The following is a 25,346-nucleotide window of genomic DNA, read 5'->3' as shown; positions in this document are numbered from 1 at the left end:
TTAGAGATCTTTGTAAAGCACAAAAATCTCTGGTGGAAAAACTGAAGCACAGTTGTATTTCATAAGAAATTGAGAGAAGATAGATGGAGCTCAAGACAATCACTATCTAAAATCGGTTTTGTACCAAAAATGTACGATTTGTAGAATATGTTTATCCTTCATTTCAAATGTAATCAGTGGTAACAGCCCAAATGTTGTGGTCACTCTTTTTTCTGACATAGCAATTCACCAGTGACCTCAAAGAGCACTTTCTACTAAGATTCAAAAATGTGTAACATTTCAAGGGTTTTTACAATAACATAGGGACAGAAGTTCTCAAATGATTTTCCATCGACTGTAGTCTGAGATTGCCTCTATAGAAAGGGACAAAACTGAATTTTGGTTCCTTAATGCATACTAACGCATTTCAACACCACCCTTTGACTTCGAGAACTGGATTTAAATTTTGCTAAGATTTGTTCCCTGGTGAGTCCACAATATAAGCTTACTTTTAGGATTCTGATCGTTCATGACAGAGGTCTAGAGATGAGTTTAGATATATACCAGAATAGCCCAATTAAGTTGCTGCGACTGACTCAGACATTACCATTGGAAACAAAGGGGAAAATTAAACATCCTGGCCTGCAGCCTTGTAGGTGAGGTACAGTGAATATGGAGAGACTTGAGCACAATTATTTTCACTGATCAGCAAATGACAAACTGGAATAAGATAAATTTGTAAATACAACCTGCATGGTCATGGTAGAAGTCAGGTCACATCCTAAATACTGAAAAACTATGGAAAAAAACACTTGGGACAGAGTTTTATCACAGTTGAAGATGTTTAGACCAACTAGCTTCATGAGACTGAAGTAGAGGCTTTATTTTAAGTAATAAGCTTTGAATCATATACAACTGGCTAACTGTCCTACACTATATACAGAACAGGTCAGACAAAATTCAGAATATGCATTCAAAAAAACAGGGACTACTGTTCTCAAAAACTTGCTGTGCTTGTTCTGCTATCAGTCATTCACGAAATGAAGCAAAGAAAATCTTTATTCTGTATGCTTTTAAAAATAACTGTGAGAAATAACTTCAAATCTATTTTACATCCCGATAGTATTCCATTTTAGTCGAAGTTGTAGCAGTTTAATATCAGTACAAAAGTTGGTACAAGGTGAAATGTTTCCATCAGCACTATTGAGAGCACACTGACAATATGTGGCACATCAAGCCACATATTGAAGTGCATCTGTGACTCTGTCACAAGAATTTGCTTTAATTCCAAGCTTAGACATTGTCAGTTAACACAGGATCATGCTGTGGGCCTTTATCCACTGGTTACCTGGATGAAGACAACCTAGCTGCTAATGCATCAGTGTGGGGTTGATATGGGCTTAAGCTCACCATCAACCAGATACCTTCATAACACTTCAACCCCATTACATTACTGAAAAAAGTTTTTAAAACATAAACAAAAATATAGCACTGTCAAAACCACTGAAGTTTCATTTTCAGAACTTTACAACTTAAAATGTGCACAGCAGAAACTCCCAAGCTGTGCTACTTGAACCCCTTGGGCATCTGGAAGGTGGGTTGGGTACAGCACAGAAACTCTACTAGTGGATTCTATTTAATAATTTTATTTGTGAAAACACAAACATAAGAAGACAATGATGCACAAAGCCCTCTAGCTCTAATGGCAGTACAATACAATGTGGTGTCATGTATTGAGAAACTACCCAGGACCCCTGAGCCCAGAACGATATCAGCTGGGGTGCACGGTGAAAAGTGAAGCTGACCAAAAGTAGGTAGTGTGAAGAAGAGAACATAAAGGAGTGATGACTCAAACTATCTTCTCATTAGTTTCAGAATTTGGTTCTCCCTTGGGGAATTCACAAATATCATAATAAATAATCTCATAATAAATAATCTCATCTGCCATATTAATAGTGAATAGGTATAAACTGCTATTCTTCATATTGTATATGGGTGTTATAATTTGTACATTGTTTGAGCATTGAAACAGTGAACATATTAACCCTGCTTGTGAGTAGGGGGTTACACAAGCAGCTGGCAGTTCTGGGACAGGGTACATTATAAGTACATGCTTGGGAAGTTTGGTTGTACAAGATGGAAAGCTGAACATTTCTCCCCAAACAAATGTACTGCATGGTGTGATGTAAAGCCATAATCCAGGCTCAGAGCTAATTGATAAAAATACAGGGTAACACATTAATAATATTCCTGGGATTATTCTGAATGAGATGGGGACAGAACTTTCATATTAGCTCTCTTTAATTCATAATACTCTTGCCTCTGCATTAAATGATTGTGGATTTCAGCTCTGCATCAAGGTTTTACAGCATGATCTAACATCGAGAATATTACATTACTTGAGGTGCTGTTGTTTAATTAGGTTATAGAAAGGTGCTACATTAATGCAAGCATCAATTCAGTCAGGGGTGTGATTTCAGCTCGCTATCCAGTCAATGCCTGCCTCACCATCACCATATCCCAAATCCAGAAATGTACAATGCAATATCTGGGAAAGAACAAAAGGAGGCTCAGCTTACTGATATTCAACAGGACTGATCATTCTACTATTCAGCGAGAAGGTCAACATGGGTAGATATGGTGAACTTCAACATAACGCTGCTTTCATGAGAAAGGTATCTTCAGAAACAGAATCATGCTGGTAAACATTACTCCTATCAAGGAGGTTGAGTTAGATATACATATAACTGCAGTCTTTGAATCCTTCCCTAAAATCTGCCAGACACCAATCAATTGACAATAGATTTCTCAGTTTACAAAAGACTTAGTGATGGCTAAAGCAGACCACACCATCACTTATTAAACCTGAATACATTCCAACTTTGTACTGTTTACTTTCTGATTCATGATATATGCATTGAAAATTTTAAATACGGCATTCAATGGATCAAAGCCTTTACTTCGAACAAAAAAACATTCAGAAAATGATATTTTAAATGTTTACTTCTTTCTGTAAACACCCTCACTGAGCACTCTTGGCATACAAGTAATACAGACTAACAATGAAATAATATTGAAGGCAACCAGCCCTGTGCCACATACGCACTCCCATTTGATACAGGACATAGCCAACCCATAAAATGACCTCCCATCTGTTCAGACATGGACACAAGTGGTTAAATGCCAGCTGTGATTTAGTGTTAGCACTCTTATCCAAGTCAGAAGGTTGTGGGTTCAGGTCCCATTCAGAGTACAAGCATGGTGTCCAGACTAGAACTCGAGTGCAACATTAAGAGAATGCTGCATTGTTGAAGATGTCGTTTGCAGATCAGATGGTAAACCAACATTCCCATCTTCCCTTTCAGGTGAATGTAACAGGTATATTAAGATTCCACAGAAGGGGAACGCAGTGCTTCCCACATCCTGCCAACATTTATCCCTCAAACAACTAAAAACAGATGACCTGATTATTATCACACTCCCAATTTGTGGGAGCTTGCTGTACATAAATTGACTGCTGAGTTTTCCACCTGTCAACAGTGGCCATACTTCAAGAACTTTGAAGTACTAAACAAAATAAAAATGAAAGAACTGCGGATGCTGGACAGCAGAAATAAAAGCAGAAATTTATGGAGAAACTCAGCAGGTCTGGCACCTATGGAGAGAAAACAAAGTTAAGATTTCGGGTCCAGTGACCCTTGTTCAGCCTGGATTCAAAATGTTACCTCTGTTATCATGCCACAGATGCTGCCAGACCTGCTGAGCTTCTCCACCAATTTCTGTTTTTGTTACTTTAAAGTGATGTGTGATATTCTGAAAGGTGCTGTAGAAATGCAAGTCTTTATTTGAAGTCTCAGATTATTGAATCAAACTTGGTACAGAAGTAAAACACACCGACAGTTATCAGCAGATGTTCACATTAAAACTTCCAGATTGCAGACTATATTTTATAGAACTCTGGCATTTCTTACAACTAAGTAGTTGGAACTGTTCAGGAAATTGCAAATTGCATGTACATAAGGTGCCATGTGCATGTAATGATAAAATCATAGAGACGTACAGCACGGAATCAGATCCTTCAGTCCTACTCATTCATGCCAACCAGATATCCTAACCTAATCTAGTCCCAGTTGCCAGCATTTGGCCCATATCCCTCCAAACCTTCCTATTCATATGCCCATCCAGACGTCTTTTAAATGTTGTAATTGTACCAGCCTCCACCATTTCCTCTGGCAGCTCATTCCATACACGCACCACCCTCTGCGTGAAAAGGTTGCCTCTTAGGTCCCTTTCATATCTTTCCCCTCTCACCCTAAACCTATGCCCTCGAGTTCTGTACTCCCCCTACTCTGGGGAAAAGACTTTGTTTATTTATCCTATCCATGCCCCTCATGATTTTATAAACCTCTATGAAGTCACCCCTCAGCCTTCAAAGCTCCAGGGAAAACAGTCCCAGCCTATTCAGCCTCTCCCCATAGTTCAAATCCTCCAACCCTGGCAACATTCTTGTAAATCTTTTCTGAATCCTTTCAAGTTTCACAACAAGAATTGCACGCAATATTCCAAAATGGCCTAACCAACATCATGTACAGCCGCAACATGACCTCCCAGCTCCTGTACTCAATGCGCTGACCAATAAAGGAAAGCATACCAAACGCCTTCTTCACCATCCTATTACCTGCGACTCTACGTTCAAGGAGCTATGAACCTGCACTTAGCAATACTCCCTAGGACCTTACCGTTAAATGTGCAAGTCCTGCTAAGATTTGTTTTACCAAAATGCAGCACCTCACATCTATCTAAATTAAACTTCATTTGCCAGTCCTCAGCCCACTGGCCCATCTGATCAAGATCCCATTGTAATCTGAGGTAACCTTCTTCGCTGTTCACTACGCCTCCAATTTTGGTGTCATTTACAAACTTACTGCTTCTATGTTCATATCCAAATCATTCATATAAATGATGAAAAGTAGTGGACCCAGTATGGATCTCTGTGGCACTCCACTGGTCACAGACCTCCAGTCTGAAAAACAACCCACTATCACCACCCTCTGTCTTCTAACTTCGAGCCTGTTCTGTATCCAAATGGCTAGTTCACGTATTCCATGTGATGTTGTATCGCCACGTATATTGTACCTGCACTTAAGTAGGAAGACTTAGTCATTTTGGGAGAGTTTTTAGGAGCAGGCTGATAGGCATTTTAAATGGTGATCTCCAAAACTACAAAACCATCTTAGTCACGCAGTTCACCGCTTGCAACACACACTACAAGAATGTAATCATCTCAATACCTCAAATGAGAGAACACATGATATGAGAGACAGGAGGAAGTGGCACTGAAGAGGTTTTGCAGAGTTAAGAATGAGTAATGTGTGAGGGATGTATTAACAGTACACATGTCTTTGTACATATCTCCTGGCAGGAGGGGGGGGAAATGGGGTTTTAAACAGAAAGTTGACTAATTTTCTCAGCCTATTTAGTAAGTGTTGTGCTGGATCTTTGACAATGTTGGCTGTACATACTCATTTAAATTGCTAGACCCAGTACACAGCATAGTTTTCTTTACATACCTCGAAGAATGCGTTCCTCGTGACATCGAAGAAAGTCCCAGATTCGAACTGTGCCGTCGTCAGAACATGTGGCAAATTTATTATCCGTAGGTGAGAAACTGTTACATGAAGACACACAGTAGGGGAAAAGAGGTCAGCATTTAACAGGAGCCGAATGGAGCCCAATCTGGAGCACCCTCACATAAGCGTTCTGTACAAATGGACTCCAGAAGTTAACTAGAACCACAATGCTTTATGTTGGAATCTCAATTATCTGCCAAAAGTGGAATAGGATACACCCCCACAGGAAATAAGAAATTGGCAGACAATTGCAAGTTCCTGTATACTTGGCTTGATGTCAAGTTTCAGCTATCTTTAATCAACCTGATAAGAAGTGTTATAATACACCTCTGGAGCAGGTGGGACTTGAACCAGACATTTGGGCTCAGAAGGATAGGGGACACTATCACTGCATCACAAGGGCCCATGACACCAAGTTTTAAACTTGCACTGGATTTATTTAGATTAATCAAAATTAATTGCGTGCACGGACAGACCCAAAACTTGGTACTTAAACCCAAGTACCATGAAATAAACACCTCAACTCCAGCTGAGCTCCTAGATCCAATGGCCTGACCCTAATGGGATCCCAGACACAAAGTGCTGAACCTCCCTGAGCTCCAGACACAAAGTTGCAACTCACATTGTGCCTACAGAGCTCAAAGTACATTGTTAGAATAACATGTTCTAACCAGTACCAGTCTTACAGTACCCACTTAAGTCTTTTGGATCCAGAAGTTGTGAAAACTCCATTTGAGAGCATTTTACGATGTCATCACCACGAAATGGTACATTACTACATTAGGACTCCCATGAAATTATAAATGGGTATAAATGAGTGTCTTATATGGGTATACCTGTAATTGAGGTTCCACTGTACTAAATAGAGAAGACTTAAGTGCTGACCGTCTGTACCACCAATGAAAGTGCATACACTGATGTTATTAAAGAGATGAAGAAACTACGCCTGTGTCACAGAAAGGATGGCATGGCAGCATAGTACATACTCCTTGGAGTCCATGTGCAAACGCTATTCTGAATGGTAGTAATGTTAAATAGCTCCATGTATTTTTTCTATTTAACATTTCCTACAAGCACTTTATACAAAACATTAACCTCAAGTTATATCATTCACATAAGCAGGGAAAAAGAGGGAATTTATAAACTAATATTATACGCTGGATTGCAGAAATGGCATTGGGGAACAAGATGGGCAAAGGGAAAGTGACCACCTGATTTCACTGTCCAAATTTATCTGTAAAATAATGTGATATGTCCTTCAAAAATTCAGTAGCTACAGTAGCCTGGTTTAAACAATGCTTTTTTTTTTGACCTGAGAAGTAAAAGATATCTGCAAATGCGAAATCTAAAGGTGCAAGTGTCACATTGCAAGTATTTGACATTCAAATGGTGTAGCTCATTTAACCACACTTGGTGCAAACACTTCAAGTGTTGCACGTGTACTCTAAAACGTCTTTTGACATCTTAAGTAACTGTGATGTATGCTGCTGCTGGTTTACTGATATCTTTGCTGGCTATTTAATCTCATTTGCTGTCTCAGGTCTGCTGTGCCAAACACCACAGCCCAATGAGCAGAGTTTTGGGCAAAGAATGGCATTAACCTGACACTACAGACATTAAAAGAACAGTTTGAAACAGAACCCGTTTCTAGGAGCAATGGGAAACACCTCCCTTCTGCTAAGTGGATTATTTTCGTTCCATTTTCAAAATGGAAAGGCTTTAGAATGATCTAATACTACAATGTAGTCAGTCATAATAATGGGGAAAAAAAAGTGACATCGTTTTCTTGATGTAATAGAAACCCAGATGAAATGGGATAAATTTAAATTTTTTTTGTACGGTTCTCCTTGCAAATGAATTCAAAGAACGCGATAAGCAAACTTACAATCTGCAAAACCCACCACTTTATTTTACAATTTTGATGTTGGAAGTATTAAAATGGTTTTAAAATTTAATTTCTTTTGAAGTTCTTCAATCTTGTTTGCCACTGGATGTAGCTGAATGTCGGTGATCTAGTATTTATTTTTAGTGCCTGCACAGATCACCACCATTGGGATTTCGCTGACCATTTTACTTCGCTGTTGAAACTGGCTTTATTTCTGAAGTTTTAAGCTTTATTCAGTTTTAGGAGAAAAAAGGAAATACTTTATTTAAAAATGTAAAATCTTGCTTTACAAAGAACTCATAAAAGGAATACTTGTATACATCAGCACTGCAGCAAAACTCTGAGCAGTACAGCATACGGTCAACATCCACATTTCTCAAAATTGGCAATGTATCAATACCACACCATAGATCTAGAGCAGACAATGTGGCACTTTGTGTAAAAGAGAAAACAAATGAAAATATTGAGCATAAAACGTGAAGCATATCTCCCAGGGTCTCATATAAACCATGCACAACTGCACCTAGAATACACTGAAATGACAATATAATTATACCAATCCCTATGGAAAACTGCATAGCATTAATCCACCTGGCCTCTCTAATCGCCTCCTTGTGAGCTTGGAACATCTTCACATTGTTCATGTTGGACTGCCAATACTTCACATATCCACCATGGTCAGCTGTCAGCATCCACATGTCATTATGAGACCAGGTCATGGCTCTAACTGGACTGTCATGAGCCTGTTAAGGTAAAAACAAATTCTCAGTTACTCCAGGTGTATTTTCACTTCACATGAATATATCATCCACAAAGTTTGTTTTTTTCAAAAATGCTATTAGGTCAGATGTTTGTGTTTGGGAATATTTGTGTAGGCCTAGCACCTATTATTCCAGGAAAATGAACTCACAATGGTTGCAGAACACAATGAAGTTGACATATGTTAAATCCCTCAGTTGCCTCCCAAAGATTTTGCACATGACCCATCTCAGCAAATACTTAAACTGGAGGGGTTAATCAGGCTGCTGCTCCTGATGGAAAGGACACCTCCATCCAGTGTCAAAAGCCATCATGGTAGAACTGGCTAATCAAACATCAGCAGTAGCAAAGGTGCAACAGCACATTGTGAGAATGCCAATACCTTATGCAGTCACTACATGTTAAGAGAAACGAATCATAGCATCAATGACATAAAATCCTAATAACAGTTTGGGAATCTCTAAGCTTCTGACTTTATACATTGCAGACGTATGTTCACTTAAGTTCACTTAACATATGAAATGGACAAACTGAACATCACCATGAAAAGTCGACCAACTGAGGCTGAGTCTCTGAAAACTACATGAAGAATCTTAAAAGTGGTATATGAAACATGAGAGACTTAAACTAAAGGAATCAAGGTGGAGTAGTGCTGGAAAAAAAAGGAGGCAAGAAAGATAATCAATCACTGTTGAAAAGCTTTGCTGATTTAACAGTGTTGAGATAATCCTACACATATAGGTAGTCCGGGACAGTTTATTAGTTTTTCTCTGATCTGATGTTTTATAAAGCATTTACACATCTGAAGACAAAGATATGGTGAAGGAGCAGTTAAATGGTGAGGCAGAATTGATGCTGAAGATAGTCAATGTGATATTCATTAATTGGTGACAGGAACAAGACGAGATGAGATTGTACAATTAAATGAATCTCAAAAGAGAATTGAGACAGAAACCCTAACAACTCTGTTTTAAATCAAAATTTTGACTAACATGTGGCCCAAGAGGTAAAATACATTGAAATAAAACAGGAAAAGATAAAACATTACTATAGAACACTTCCAGAACTCAACATGTAGCATTACATATTGTGGAGCTGTTTGCAAGTCAACTGAGTAGAAGAATACAACAAGACTCATGGATCTCCCTTTGGGACTGTGAGACTAAGTCCCAGTTGACTGTGATCACTGTAGCCCATAAGAACTGCTTGTAATTATTACTATAGGAGCAGGAAATGTTTGAAGAGTACACCCAGTCAACCGTGTAAACCTACAAGAAAAATGCACTTCTCAAGATAAAGTGTATGGCTCCAGGCAGCAGGCACTCAACCTCAGCTTGAACCATCCAGGATGCAGCAAGATATTCAAAGAGCTGCAGGGAAATTTGAAATGAGGCCTCCCTGTCTTGCTTGCATAAATGGTTTGGAACTGAATTTGGTGGTCTTCACAAAAGATTTGACTTAAGTTACTTAACCAAGTGGTCAGGAAACATGACAAGCTTGAGATCAATGTGGACAGAAACTTCAGAAAATGCAAAAAAATTACAATGCCCATGTCAGCACTGTACCAAGAGAAATGTTTCTGTTGTTATTGTGTTGTTGAACAAAACAGCTCAAATGTCCAATTGTATAGCATCAGTGGATTTCTCCTGAAGCAAGAAAATGCTACCTTGATAACATCAGTTTTGCTGTTAGAAATGTATCACTAGAACATGAACACTGAGCTCTACGACACTGTTCTCCATTGCTGGAGCAAGCTAAAGTACATTCTCTCTACTTGACACTCCTCTACCCTGTCCCACCTCATATGGCACCGAGTTGGAAACTCTCATACCTGCAAAATAGTTTCAAAATTAAATGTGAGCCCATTCCAGAGAGTAAATTCACCACTCGAAGCTCCAGTGACTAACCGCCTTCCTTCAGGAGTCCACTAAACACAAAATGAAAGCATTTATTCATATATTCAGAAAGTAACACTGTTTATGCAACACTGCAACAAATATATCTTACTGTCTTCTCTCTAATGCATTGCATTAACTGGAGCAGGCACTGCAGTTCAAGGAAAACAAACATATTTTGTACATGTAACTTTTAATAAGGCTAAGTATTACTTTTGGTAATATGTACATATGTTTGAGATTGAGTTGTACAGAAAGGAAATCTTGTGTCATTACACAACTCTTTAAATTTATGAAGCATCCTCATGACGACAAAAGGTGCTTCAACTCAAACACTAAAATCAATCCCTTGAGTAAAGCAAACCTATCAGAAAAGGGCTTTACACAGCTACTGCATTTTTGTGGTGGTTTGAATTGAAAACGGCAGCTAACCAGCCAGGTTGAAAGTGCAGTTTTTTTGCTCATGTTATTGAAATCAGAATGCAAAGAACTCCGACGACAGTACATTCTGGAACTTGAAATGGAATAGAATTCCCGCTGTTAAAACTTCAATTATTTTGAAGAACCTTTCATGAATTAGAACTAGGACAAGAGCAGTTCTGAAGATGGGTCACTGGACCTGAAATGTTAATACTGCTTTCTCTCACAAGTACTGCCAGGCCTGTTGAGTTTTTCTAGCAATTTCTGTTTTTGCTTCAGATTTCCAGCACCTGCAGTTCTTTGGGGGTTTTATTTGGTGGTTTTGAGGTAAACTTTGGGGTAATGAGAAGTGATAAAAGGATTTTAATTAAAATCCTTTTATGTTAGAGGGAAAACTGAATGGAATAGAGTTTACTCCATCATACTTCACATTGCCAATATTGTGTACCAGCTCCATTGCAATATTTTTAAATCAGTGTATATAAACTAGTTTAATTAAAAGTCTACAATCCCTTCATTACACAGTAACAACAGGACTTTGATCAACAAATGTTTCCTAGTACCAAATAGTGAGGATTGCAATTGGTGAAGTTGCCTTAGTTCTTAGAACCATGGAGCTGTCTCTCCTAAGACAGAGGTCACTGATGGTGAGTTTAAACCAAAGGTCACCATGCTACAAGTGAGGTTGAGATGTTCATGGTAACCTCAGCTGGTATGGAAACTGAACCCACACTTGGCATCACTTTCCATTGCAAGTCAGCCACCCAGCCAACTAAGCTAACCTACCCTCTGATTACAGTTGATGGGTTCTTAATAGCTGTTTAATTCCAGCTTATTAAAACAGTTCATCAAAATCTAAAAGGGTTCACAATATATTACCTACTTAAACTCTAATCCAAATTATTGTGCGTACTTACCCTGACAACAAACACGGGACATTTCACTTTATTGGTTGACGTTCTTACAAATTTTGTTGTCACAGCATTCATAGGATTCTGCAGCATTCCCATTGGTGGGACCAACTGGAAAACATCAGAAAAAGTAAAACTATCACTGCCTGTGTAACTAAACTAAACAAAACCAGCAACTAGCAGAGACAACATTAGAACCACACAATAGTAAAAACAAACCCACAAGAAAGCCAAGTTGTTCAGATTCAAGACGGCTCAAACAGTGTTTTATTTAGTTCAATGTTTTAAAAAGTTCTATGTTTGATTCCTCGGTGATTGTAAACTATGGGAAGCTGTTCATGCTGAGAAACTCTTTCACGTTAGATTAGTCCCTGAAGGGATCACAGAACTTCTCTAATTTTCTCTTCACGCGCCTTTCTAAGAAAATGATGATTGCATCTCATTTGTTTGCTCCCTAGATAATCAGAAGCCAAGTATAGCTTTCCTTCTGAACTCTCAGATACATCCAGAGACTCTACTTTTCTTCAGTCTTTTCCTTGTAATTTAGAGGATGGGGAAAGTACCTACAAGGCCAGCATTCATTTATACATCCTTAAAGTGGTCATGGTGCACCATTTTCTTGAATCACTGTAGTACTTGGGGTGTAAGTACATGCAAAATGCCACTAGCAACAGAGCTCTAGGATTTTGATCCAGCAAAAATAAAGGGACCATAACATATTTTCAAGTCAGGATGGTGTCAGACCTAGACAGGAACTTGCAAGTGGCGGTGCTCCCATGTGCATGCCGTCCTCCTTCTTAGTGCTAAAGCTTGCAGGTTTGACAAGTACTATTGAAGAAGTCTTAGCCAATTGCAGCATTGTATTAGTTCACATTGCAACCAGAGTACACCAGTGGCAGGAGTGAATGTTCAAAGTAGTGGATGGGGTGCCAATCAGCAGGCTGAATTGCATCAAGCTTTTCCAGTATCATTCAAGCTACACTCATCCAAGCAAATTGACATACCATCATACTCCCAATTACTTGGGCATGGTGGACAGCTTTCAGGGAATCAGAAGGCAAATCACTCGCTGTAGACTATCTAACTTCTGACCTTCTGTTAGTGTGTGGATGGATCAGTGAAGACATTGGTTGATGGTGGGAGAGTCGACAATGCCACTGCCACTGGATTTCAAGGGGAGGTGGCAAGACTCTCATCAGCAGGCATTATGTGACACGAATTCTATTTGCCACTTATTAGTCTATTTCTGAGTAGTATCTTGGTCTTGCAAAGTTATTTGACGAGTTACAAATAGAACTAAAAACCATCCAAACATTGGGCGAACATCTCCATTTCTGACCTAGTGATGGTGGGAAGCACCTAAAAATCATTAAATCTAGAACACTTCTTTGAAGGAGTCTTGTACCAATGTCCGACACTGAGATGACAGACCTGAAACCTGTATCTTCCACCATATTAGGTATAACCTCAGCTAGAGGACAGCTCCTCATTTCATGCAACATTCCAACCCAAATATCTTGACTTGAATTGTACTTCCACTCCTTGATGCCACAGAAAGTCAGTCACACCTTTAGTTCTGGAATTTAATTTCCTTGTCCAAGCTTGGACCAAACTGTCATGATCTTTGCAGCATTTGGCTCCTGGCCAAATCCAAATCAAATTTTGTTATGCAGCTCGTCGGTGAGCAAGAAATAGCACTGTCAATGGCCATTCCATTAATGGAAATTGGCTGGTAGGATGTGTCCTGCATTTTTATGGGTAGGTGATAACCAGTGTTCCCTGTAAGCTATGCAGCCACACAGCTGCTCCAAGGTTCCAAGTATACCAATTGGTATGCCAAAGCATTAACTTTTGGTTTCAGAAGTCACCAGGCCTTAGAGGTCAGCACAGAAGAAAGGAAAATCAAAGGAAACATAGGTCATAACTGGACAGTTTCCCACTTTATCAGACGGATATACTTAAACAGTGTGGCTATAGGCATGGCAGGTTTTGGAGAAAAATTCTTCCAACTCAATAGCAGTAACAAGTTAGAAGCTGAGAGCCTTTGCTTTGCCAACATTCTCTTCCAGCTTTTGATACTGCAGAGGGAATTGAAGCAATCTAAAGCCACAGGTGGTGGCCAAGGTGCTCAATGGGATTTAATGGCTGAAGGTGGTTGTAAATGCTTCAGCTTTGCCTTTGCACTCCAATACTGGAGGATGGGGTCATTCCTTGTTGTCCACCACAAACAGAAATTGGGTCTGGCAGTGCTGCTGTTTTAATTTGATCAGTTGATCATGCCAAATAATCTTCACTACTTAGAATACATGTGTTGCAGTTTCATAGATTGACACCACATTGTCAGGTACATATGATACTGCTCCAGAGTTGCCCTACTATACTCGATATTGAATAAACCAAGGCAACAAGTGATATACCAGGGCATAGGGGTTACAAGTTGCAGCAGAATTCCATTCTGCTGACTGCCCACATTACATAGTTGCCAAGTGTTAAACTGCTAGATCTGTTTTGAGTCTATTCCATTGAGTGCAGTGGTCATGCTCCACAACGTCATAGAGGATGCCCTCACTGCAAAGACAGTCCTTTGTTTTCCACAAGGACAGTGGTCACACCTACAAACACCATCATGGACAGGTGCACTTACAATGGACAGGTTGGTGAAGGTGAAGTCAAAGAGGTAATTTCTTCACAAATGGATCCCCCATCACCTGGCTGAGGCCTAGTCTGGTACCAAGTCCCTCAGATTCAGCCAGCAGTGATGCTGTGGCACCTTGTCAGTGGACAATGAAGCTTGTTTTGATTTAACGTATGACCTGATGCATGTCTGTCTGCCTGACGTACTTTTAATCTGAGCTCATTCTTTCTTGGAGTTACTCACTTTGAGTAAACTTGGAGTGCCTTTGCATTCATTTGCCATCAGGCTAATTTTTGCAACATAATTTATTTAATTTAAATACACAAGCAGAGCTGTAGTCATGAAATAAAAGTTCATTACAAATGGATGCAGCAGTTCTGTCATCTAATATACAAAAGAAATGTGTAAATATCTTTGCCACTAAAATGGAACCAAATTAAAGTAACAAACAGGATCAAAACCGCAAAACCAAGTCACAAAACGAGAGCAGCACATTGAAATAGTCCAGAGCATTTACTAAGGCTTGCTGTGAGAAGCTTACATCATTATAATAAGCAGAATCAGGCTGGATCGCTCGAAGGTCTCGGTGATCCCTCTGCCAAACTCGATTCTAAAATTGAAAAGAAAAAAATCAGCAAGTAAAGAACCAGGAAAGGAAAATAATTCACACTCATTAGACTTGTTAAAAGGCAAAAGCATACTCAGTTACCGTTCTTACACATAATACTGTGCTTTAATCCATCGTCATCACATTCAGTATGAATGATCCATTAGCTGCACTACAGATAAATCAGCTTTCTTGAATTTTTATTCTTAACTGCAGTCTATCAATGACCCTTGTTCTATATTTACCTATTGTTGCCAACACTTTCATTTGTCCTGTAGACTATTATTAATTATCAATACTGCCAGACTACCTAAGCCCTTTCTTTGTTAAATTTACAACCAGCATTCATTCCAATTTAAGAGCTTTCAAAGATTATAATGTTCTGACAGATCAGAGGAACATATAACCTCCAAAGTAATGTTCCAGAGAGCATAGTACTTCTGAACTTGCTTTGAACAAGACGATGTGAATGGCCAACTCAGTTACTTTTTCCTAAATTTCACTATTCCACACCTCATTCTTCTTGCTGGAATCAAATGATTTCCCTGGGTTCTGCAGCAAATATCAGTGTGGGAAATATCTCAACCCAGAGCGTTCACTATTAAGTTAATCCAGAATGAGAAGGCAGATTCTGGTAAAAAGAAACACAGGTGAGAAAGACTTGACTCAATATTTTTGCGCAAGCAACAAAAAGTGATGATGTAAGTAGCAATTTCAAAACATACGATATCCAAACTTTCAATTCCTTTTATGTCAAATGAATATTAAAACAAATAGGTTTGGTACTTCTCAGTCGAAGGAAACATTCAGTGGAAATTCTACTTTTTCTTCTTTGAGCTAGCTGATCTCAAGGCAGCATTAGAACTGCTTCATTGCTTCTGGGTTTGGCGAAGGGAATACAGATAAGAGTAAGGGGACTAAAAAGAAACTTAAAAGGTCTTGAGGAACTTTGTTAAGGTCTTGGTAGAGGAGATGTTTGTCTTCCTTGATTTAATGGACATTCCAGAGGGTTATGGCACTTAGCATAAAGACAGAAGAAGTGTGCAATATCAAAGCAGCCAGGGTGTTGGATACAACTTCAGGGTTCCAATAATAGACAGCATTACAGTGTTCGGTTGGATTTCAGTAGGTCAAGTACAAATACTTCTGGTTTATCCCAATGCACAGTACTCTACTCAGGTAGAGGGTCCACAAAGAATATTAATGATGTTCAAAGCACCGATGGAGATGTTCTCCAGTTACGTGCTTGGCAATATCGAGGCCAGCTTGACCAGAGTCTTATTTTGGGTGGCGAGGTTCTTCAGGTGTTCAGAGAGCGTGCATTCTATAATTTCTATGTTGTTCACAGGGAAAACCAAAACCCATAAAGAATGAATATACAAGTGCCATTAACAACAACAAAGATTTCTAGCTGCCATTCTCCAGATGATGAGTTCTGGACATGCAATGTTAAAGTCAGGAAGTCAACAAAGTTAATTACAAGAGGGCAAAAAATGGAAAAGCACAGCAACTATTCTATTCTAGGCCAAAATTTGGAAACATTTTGCTTACCTACTCTTTAACTGTAGATAGCAAGAAAAGAAAATATATTGGATAGACAAAGGAAATGACATGCATTGAAAAGTGCAGCTGCCTTCAAAACGATCCATTTTCTGTTAGTGGAATGTCCAAACATGGCTTGTGGTCTTAAACCTTTTGAGAAAAATGTCTAAAGTTGCCAGAATTATTTGGATTGGTCCTCTGGGAGAAGTACAGTGTCTTTTGAGACTGGTAAGAGTAGACATGTGCTTAAAAAGTGGATCAACTCATTGGAACCATCAATCTTCAACGCTATTACATTTTATTGAAACGGACAAATTTGCCATTTTCAACAAAAGAAAATCAGAGCCTGTCATTTCACTAGATCTGTTTATATCCACCTGAGGGCTACCACTGAGATGAATGCATCATGACTGAGTGCACAGTCTTTCGTTATCAGTGAGGTGGCTGTCAGCTCACAGCTCCAAGTATTTTAATGTTATTTGATATAGGGCTATGAACATAAATGAGGTGGGGGCAGGGTGCTTAAGGACATTTTTGAAACTGTGTGTTTTACAAGTCTCTGAATTCAAGGCCTTCCTTTCATACATTCAATGGCTGCCTTTGAAGTAGTTCAGGATGCAGTGAGCCCGGTTTGTTAACTTCCATTTCCCTGGAATGAAAATATGATCAGCCAAACCACTTTCTCCCAAGTCCAGCTTCCAGAGTCAGGAATTTTCTGAACTTTGCTCTCCTGACCCAAGACTGAAAATCATAGCTTCTGTCTACTCTGTCTCAAATATACCACAATTTGAGGAAGACCGTACTAAAAAAGATAGAAGACTATGATCTATAACACTGGACATCATCTTTTGTACATCTGATTGACTGAGCATCAATCTAATTCCATTTAGAAAATTATTATGAACCTGCTTCATGCTGTGCATTCTAAATCACATCACGTTATGGTGTATACATTTTTCAAAACGTCTCTCCTTGTTTTGCCAATCATCTTAAATATAAGTTGACTAGTTACATAGGTGCATACAAATGTAAGAAAGAGAGAGGGTACTTATCACTTTTGGGTCAGGAGAGCAAAGATCAGAAAATTCTTTGACAAATTTGTTAGAATTCTATGAAGATGTAACTAGTAGATTTGACAAGAGGGAGCCAATCAATGTGGCACATTTGGACTTTCAGAAAACATTTGACAAAGTCCCCACATAAGAGATTATTATGAAAGACTAAAGTGCACTCGATTGGGAAATGTATTGAGATGGATAGAAAACTGGTTGGCAGAGAGGAAACAAAGTAGGAATTAATGGGTCTTTTCAAATTGGCAGACAGCAATTAGGGGGTCCCACAGGGAACTGTGCTGAGATCCCAGCTATTCACAATATATATTCATAATTTGGATTTTGAACTTTGAAGAGGATGCAGAGATCCTTCAGCATGATCTGTACAAGTTGGGTGAGTGGGCAAATCAATGGTAGATGAAGTATAGGCTGGATGAATGTGAGGTTATGCACTTTGGAAGCAAAAACAAGGCGGCAGATTACCACCTGAATGACTATAAATTGGAAGAGGTGAGGGTCCTGGGTCACTGAAGGTGAGCATACAGGTGCAGCAGTCAGTAAAGGCGGCAAATGGTATGTTGGCCGTCAATGCAATAAGTTTCGACTACAGGAGCAGGAATGCCATGGTGAAGCCACACCTAGAATACTGTGTGCTGTTTTGGTTCCCTTTCCTGAGAAAGGATGCTGATGAGGGAGTGCGAAGAGGTTTACCAGGCTGATTCCAGGGATGGTGGGGCTGATGTATGAGAGATTGAGTTGGTTAAGATTGCTTTTGCTGGGGTTCAGATGAATTGGGGGGGGGGTGCGAAATTGCTTCAAGATTTATAAAATTCCAACATGATTAGATAGATAAATGGAGGGACGGTGTGCCCAATGATGGATTTTACAGCACCTGGGGTCACCATCTGAGGATTCAGGATATACCATTCAGGATTGAGATAAGGAGACATTTCTTCATCCAAAGAGTAAAGAGCCTGTGCAAGTCATTACCACAGGAAGTTGTTGCTTCCAAAACACTGAATGTACTCAAGAGGGAGCTAGATATAGCACTTGGGGTGAATGGGATCAAAGGTTATGGGGAGGTAGTAGGATTATGCTACTGAATGGGACAACCAGCCATGACCGGGATGAACTGCAGAGCAGGCTTGAAGGGCAATATGGCCTCCTCCTATCTTCTACGTTTCTTGAGCCACCCCATTGATAATATTCTAAACAGCTGTGGCTTCAAATTATTGTTCCTGCCTGTCCTCCACGCCCTTTTTACTCCTTGGTTTATCAAGAATCTCTCTCTGTGATCAAATATAAATTTAAAATATTCAGTGAGCCTGACCCATCGCTCTCAGGGATAGTGTGTTCTGTAGGCTCTCAACCATAAGGAAACAGTTCTCTTAATCCTAATCTTAAATGAGAGACACCTTATTTTTAAAACTGCGTTGCCTCTCTAACAGGGTGAGTGACAAAGGGATACTTTCTTACAGCATCCACTGTCAACTTGCTTCAGGATTTTATGTTTCAATAAAACCTTTTCATTTTTCTATACTCCAATGGATTCTGGTACAATCTGTCATAATGTCCTTATCCAGGAATCAGTTGAGTGAAGTTTTTCTGAACTGCTTCTAATGCAACTATGTTCTTTTTTACATAAAGTAACTGCACGTGGTAGTCTAGGTTCTAATAATTGTGCCACTGGAAACACTTTCTACTTAATTGTTTCAAAATTCTTCCTACTTTTGTACATCTGTTAAATCTCCCCTTAATCTTCTCTGTTTTAGTCAATGCTAACACTTCAATGCAATACTTAAGGAATGCTGTGGTGCTGGAGTTTCCACCCAAGATTACCTATTTCTTCTTCTACAGCATCACTTCTGCAAAGCCTTTTTGACATTCAATTGCTGTGAAAAGTTCTACAAGCTTTTTAAGGAAAACTTGACAAATATTTTAGTCTCTGCATATTCACTCAAGTCCTAAATTCTGGTACCATTTTAGATCTCTTTTGCCTTCTTTATAGAGTGAATGGCAGCCGAGTTCTGCACGTAGCTATACCGCGAAACTGGGACAAGATAGAGTCATACAACACATTTGTGCTTTATGCTTTGGCATCTCTTCAGCATGGGTTTGAAACAAACCCAACTCAGGCAAGTGTCTGTGTGGAGTTTGCACATTCTCCCCGTGTCTGCGTGGGTTTCCTCCTGGTGCTCCACTTTCCTCCCACAGTCCAAAAGTGTGCAGGTTAGGCGAATTGGCCAAGCTAAATTGCCCATAGTGTTAGGTGAAGGGGTAAAGGTCTGGGTGGGTTGCTCTTTGGAGGGTCGGTGTGGACTTGCTGGGCCGAAGGGCCTGTTTCCACACTGTGAGTAATCTAATCTAATCAAATCCACAGTTACTTGATGGATTTAACCAATCCACTAGCCATAAGAATGTAAGTAAAAAGGGGCTGAGGTATTCTTAATTAAATTTTTGCATTGATGGCATTGTTAAGTGAGTGAAAGCAAAGTGAATTTTAATGTATATTTATCTCATGCTTATTTAAAGTGAATGCGAATCAGTGCACCCTGAATCTAATGCTCTCTGCACCAGAGCTAAGTTTCTGACAATTGCTCACAGTGTTTCACAGTGAAACTGTTCCGTTTCCTAGTAGAGAGTAATCACAAAGTACATTATATGGGAATGTGACAGATAAAGAGTGAAGTACAAACTCAAGTCTACCTCAGTTATATGGAAATAAATGCTCTTGCTATTCTTACCACTGGAGAAAGATACGTCGTTAAGAAAAATATTAGGGTGATTATTGGTCACTGAAAGACATCAGATTGTTTGCAATATGGGCCTCTTCATTTTCAGAATTATCATGAGTGTTGTATGGCAATATTGAAAACCGAACACGAGTATTACCAGTGGGAGGAAATAGCCTACACTCTCACCTTTTAAAAAGGTACAAAATTAGAGTTAAAACTGTATATTCGAATAGAGACAGCTGTTTCTACATATAACATTGTTGATATAGGAAATTAAAAAAAAACACAATATGCATTTCAGTTATATTTCAGATAGGATACAATTTCAAAGTCAGGTCCCAGACAAACTCCACCAAATCCCTGATATAGTCGGATGGCAGCATTCGTGGAAGAAATATCTTTCCTCTTTTTATTGTGCATCAGTGTCCAAATACAGCGCAAACTGGAAATTGAGTATTGACCCTATCCCGGAATGTGCAGCATCCACAATACAATTCAAAATCTTCATTTCCGACTGAAGTCCACAGAACAGAAGCAACTCAAATGTAAAATTATCTGCACAATGTCCTATATTAACAGCGTTATTTGTCTGACAAAATTATGAAAGCCAAACCAATAGCTCAGACATTTGCCATTAGATTCAACCATTAGACATCAACATTTGCAAAGAAATTGGATATGGCATCATTGTATGTAAAGATATACATCAGGAACACATAAATGGAACAGAAATGGATAGACTACAAGTCAGAACAAATGCACAAGCTAGAAATCACAGTCATGCTGCACATTAGAGAATTCAGAGGCAAAGTGGGCTAGTACAGAGTGATCTTCACTCTATTCCATCTTAACTGAAGGAGACTGGCTTCAGTGTTCCCATGATTAGGAAAGGGTACTCTTTCATGGCTTACCATGAAAAAACCCTAAAGCAGCTCATGTAGTAGAACTCCAAATAAGCAGACTGAAAATCAAGGATAATCTCTCCAGGACACATCATCATCTTGTGAGGTGGAAATGGTTATACAAACAATACAACACAGGTACAAGTACAGATTGGACAGGAGAATGTAGGGAGAAACATTCAACCTAACATTGATAACAGAGAAAATTCTTCAGAATTAGTATCAGAGGACATGATTTTAACCTCCCAACAGAAGCAGAGTCAGTGTGGCTAAAAGAATGACTATTAAATATCCACAAGAGGTAACCCAGTCTCCTTGAACCTACATATATTTAGTCTTAGCAGAAGTTGGGCAACTTTTAGGAGGCAGGTCAATGAAATTTTAAACTGTCTGCATGTTTTCATTCTAATAATGGTTCAACTATCTTTCCAGACTTCTGTGAAAAACACACCCATCCCGCTTCCAACAATCATTGATCATCTTCAACCCTTACCTCTCTCCACATCAATCCCACTCTCCATCCCAAACCATTAAAGCCAACCACTCCTGTGCTGCAACATTGTCCCATTAACAGACAGCAATGTCTGGCAATAAAGTTGGCTTTCAACTAGAATCATTATTATTTTTAAAAATCAAGTGTTAAACTCCACAGCATTTTTGGAAACAGAATTTTAGACTTCCTGACCATAACTCCACCCTACAAAAGACCAGGGTAAAGGACTCTTAAAGCACAAGAGGCAGTCATTAAACCCATTTCACGATACACACAACACTTTTGGGGATTCAGTATGAACAGATTTCAAAAACAGGACAAATTATTTTCCACATTAAGATCATAAAATAGAGATTCTGCACCTTTCAAGATAATCAGTTATCAGATTGTCAATGTAACTGATCTCTTCAGAAAAATTAAGTTTCCTTTCCAGACTCCAAAAAGAAACAAGTTTCTGTATTGCCAGGAAATGTAACAGTTCGTTGTCAGTTGGAGTAATTGGCCAAATTTGAACTGCAAGATTCTATGACGTTACAAAGTAAATGCTATACCTACAAAATACCATGAGTGGCAAAAACTGTTCATTTCAAAGAATGGCATTTTGAAAGCCAAGACACTATTATATCGGCAAACACCGTTAACCAATTTCCACGGGTGGGTTCCCAGAAATTGCAAATGAGATAAATAACTGGCTACAAAACTAAAATACTGGGAAGTTGAAATAAATTAGAAAATACTGTAAATACTTAGGTCAGGTAGCAGTTATGGAGAAACTAAGTTAATATTTCAACAATGTTTCCTACCATAATCCAAAATTGGGTGGATTAGCCATGGGAAATGCATAGTTACATGAATAAGATGGGAGACTGGGTCTGGGCGGTTTTTTCTGCCGAGGGTTGGTGTAACACGATGGGGTGAATGACTAGCTTTCACAGTGGAGGGATTTTGTGATTCTATGAACTTGTTTATCACCCTAATGCAAGAGAAAGGAAACATAATTCAATTTCAAAACATGAGATATTAGGAAACTCTTGGACAGAGGTAAGTTCGAAGAACCATCCGAGGTGGGGGGAGCAGTGGGTGGTCAGAGGGTGGGGGAAGAGAGAGAGAGAGAGAGAGAGAGGGTGGGGGGAGAGAGAGAGAGAGAGAGAGAGAGAGAGAGAGAGTGTGTGTGTGTGTGGGGGGGGGGGGGGGGGGGGGGGAGAGGGGGAGGGGGGTTGCGAGGGTGGGAGAGAAGCGGGGAGGGGGACAGAGAGAGGGAGGCATAGAAATTCTAAGACTTACGGCCCAGTCAGCTGAAGGCATAGCAACCAGCAGTGGGGTAATTAAATTTTATGATACACAACAATCCATGATCAAATTACAAAGTTGTGCCTGAAAAGATTGGAAGTAGAGACAGCCAAGGGAAGAGGGATTTGAAAACAAGGTTGAGAATTTTAAAATCAGACTTCAGCTGACCAGCAGGCATATTGATGATGGTTGCACGAGACCCAGTGCCAGTTAAGATATGGATGGCAATTTGAATTAGCTCAAGTTTACAGAGGGGAGGTAGATGGAAGGAAAGCAATAGAATCTAGATGTACCAAAGATTTGGATGAAAGCTTCAGCAGCAGAAGGATTGAGTCAGCGGCGAAGCCTGATGATATTGCAGAGATGGAAGTAGGCAGTCGTAATGGTGCAGCATTGGTGGAAGCTCAATTTGGGGTCAAAGAGATGCTAGAATTGCAAACAATCCAACTGATGACGTTAGCGAATGACCAGTCTGAGGATTGGAGCAATGCTAACTAAGGAACAGAGATGCAAGTAAAGATCAAGGACAATGATTTCTGTTCTGCCTGATAAGTAGCTGGGAGGATACTTCTGCTCATTGGAAGTTTATACTGGACCAGCTGTATGACAAATTAGAAATAACTTGGAGATGTAATGAAACAGAATAGCATCATCAGCATACATGTGCAATTAGACATCCTTTATTTTCCCAGATGATATCAGTTCTGGCAGCATGTAGATGAGAAACAGCAGGGGCCAAAGATAAGTGTTCTAGAAGATCCCAAGTGCCAATGATTTTGTCAGAATTGGAATAATTGAAAGTATAGAAGCAATGAGAGGTCAGGCAAAGAAAGAGTAGTGTGGGTGATCTGTAAAAAGGTGGAAAGCAGGAATAATTAAATGACAAAATGAGATGATGCAAGACAAAGGGAAAAGCACAGAAACAAATGAGAGTCTAGAGGAGTTGTAAATCTCAGAATCAATAACTGCAGCTGAAGCTACAAAAGTAGGAATATTGATAGAAAGTTAAGGAAATTAGTGTTAAATATGGTAGGCTGTAAAGTTCATCAAATGTTTTCATTGAGCTTTACTAGAACACATAGGAAGGAGCGGACAGAAGAATCTTGTATTCATACAGTGTTTTTCACAACCATAAGGTGTCTCTCAGCATCTTATAGGCAAAGTACTTTTTAAGTGTAATCGCTGCATAATATAGGAAATGTGGCAAGCAATTTGCACACAGCAAATTCCCACAAACATCAAAGTGCTAAATGACAGGTAATCTGCTTTTGTGATGTTAATAAATATTTGCCAGGACACCAGCAAATATTTATCAAAATAGAACCATGGGATTTTTTATCTTGAAGGATAGACAGGGTCTTATCAATGCTTCATTCAAAGGTGACAGCACCAAGCATTCACATGACTTTTGTGCCAAAGTGCGAAAGTGGGTCTTGAACTCTCAAACTCAGAAGTGATCATATTTCCAACTATTTCCATTCCTGATGAAGGGCTTATGACCAAAACGGCGATTCTCCTACTCCTCGGATGCTGCTTGACCTGCTGTGCTTTTTCAGCACTATACTCTAGACTCTGATCTCCAGCATATGCAGTCCTCACTTTCTCCTGTATTTCCAACTAGGTAATGAGTGACATTGAAAAGTGAGAGTAGGAACAGGATTTAAATTGCATTTAAATTGGGAAAAACTATAAACTCTATTTCATCCTTGACAGCTGATGGAGATGCTTCCTAAGACAATTACCCAAGCTGCACTGGGATACCCAATGTAGAAAAGACTACATTATAACCATAAATAATGAACTGAAATGAACACAAATGAATTACTGTTCCACGTGGATGATATGTTTGGGGTGCCAGAACAAGAAAAGCAGTGAGAGGGGAATTGTTGCGCTCCTGTGCTTCCACAGGAAGACCCATGGAAGAACAGGAGTGCTGTGCATCATGGAAGAGTGAACCAGAATGTTATAGAAGGTACAGTTTCTTCAGAACGATGGAAGGGACAAAGATGGAAAAAATAGCTAGACTATGGCATGATGCTGGAGGCCACAGACAATATCCCTTGAATATGGACACAAATAGAGTGCAAGAAAAGGTCATGGGATACCCACACAAGGTTCTATTAGGTTGATGGAAGATGCGAGCCCTGCAAACAATAGTGGAGGGGATTTCTTGGCTGAGGAGAAACATTATAGAAAGTGGCACTGAGTATACATGCAATGAAAACTCAACAGAATGGCATTGAATCCTAGAAAACAGATAGAAATCAAAACAGCTGTGCAGGATTGAGAGTTCATAGTAGAGAGTAACGGTCTATTTCTCCCGGCAGGGAAGAATTAGAAATGGATCATCTGAAGGCAAGGGAAGGATAAATATCATGTACAATTGGTAACACTTTTCAGCACCAAAATAATTCATGCACCAGATAAAGTGCGAAGGAGCAAACCAGAATAGGACTAAAACAAAGGATGTTTTATGCATACCATGAGAAACAGGCATAGGTAGAATTCATACAAATTTTCATTGCAACACTTATTTCGAAGAAGTGAATTTTGTCAAAGCAGAGGTTAATCAATGAAAATAGTTGCACACCCAGGCAGAGGAGGGCAGATG

At 39.4% G+C, this 25,346-nt stretch overlaps 1 protein-coding gene across 1 annotated transcript in view; it reads right to left on the bottom strand.

Annotated features, from left to right (window-relative positions):
• The window catches only part of wdr33 (WD repeat domain 33), a 107,605-nt gene that overhangs the window by 50,750 nt on the left and 31,509 nt on the right, over positions 1-25,346 (bottom strand). Inside the window, exons 3-7 of the mRNA XM_072573089.1 lie at positions 14,656-14,724; positions 11,486-11,590; positions 10,085-10,180; positions 8,086-8,237; positions 5,550-5,647 (exon numbers count right to left, since the gene is read on the bottom strand). Coding sequence (XP_072429190.1) covers positions 5,550-5,647; positions 8,086-8,237; positions 10,085-10,180; positions 11,486-11,590; positions 14,656-14,724 — 520 coding nt within the window. The remainder of the gene's footprint in view (positions 1-5,549; positions 5,648-8,085; positions 8,238-10,084; positions 10,181-11,485; positions 11,591-14,655; positions 14,725-25,346) is intronic.

Source organism: Chiloscyllium punctatum, chromosome 6 (assembly GCF_047496795.1).
Source record: "Chiloscyllium punctatum isolate Juve2018m chromosome 6, sChiPun1.3, whole genome shotgun sequence".
NCBI classification, from domain to species: Eukaryota; Metazoa; Chordata; class Chondrichthyes; order Orectolobiformes; family Hemiscylliidae; genus Chiloscyllium; species Chiloscyllium punctatum.
Note: the sequence above shows the minus strand (reverse complement) of the source record. Positions and strands in the feature narration are given on the sequence as shown.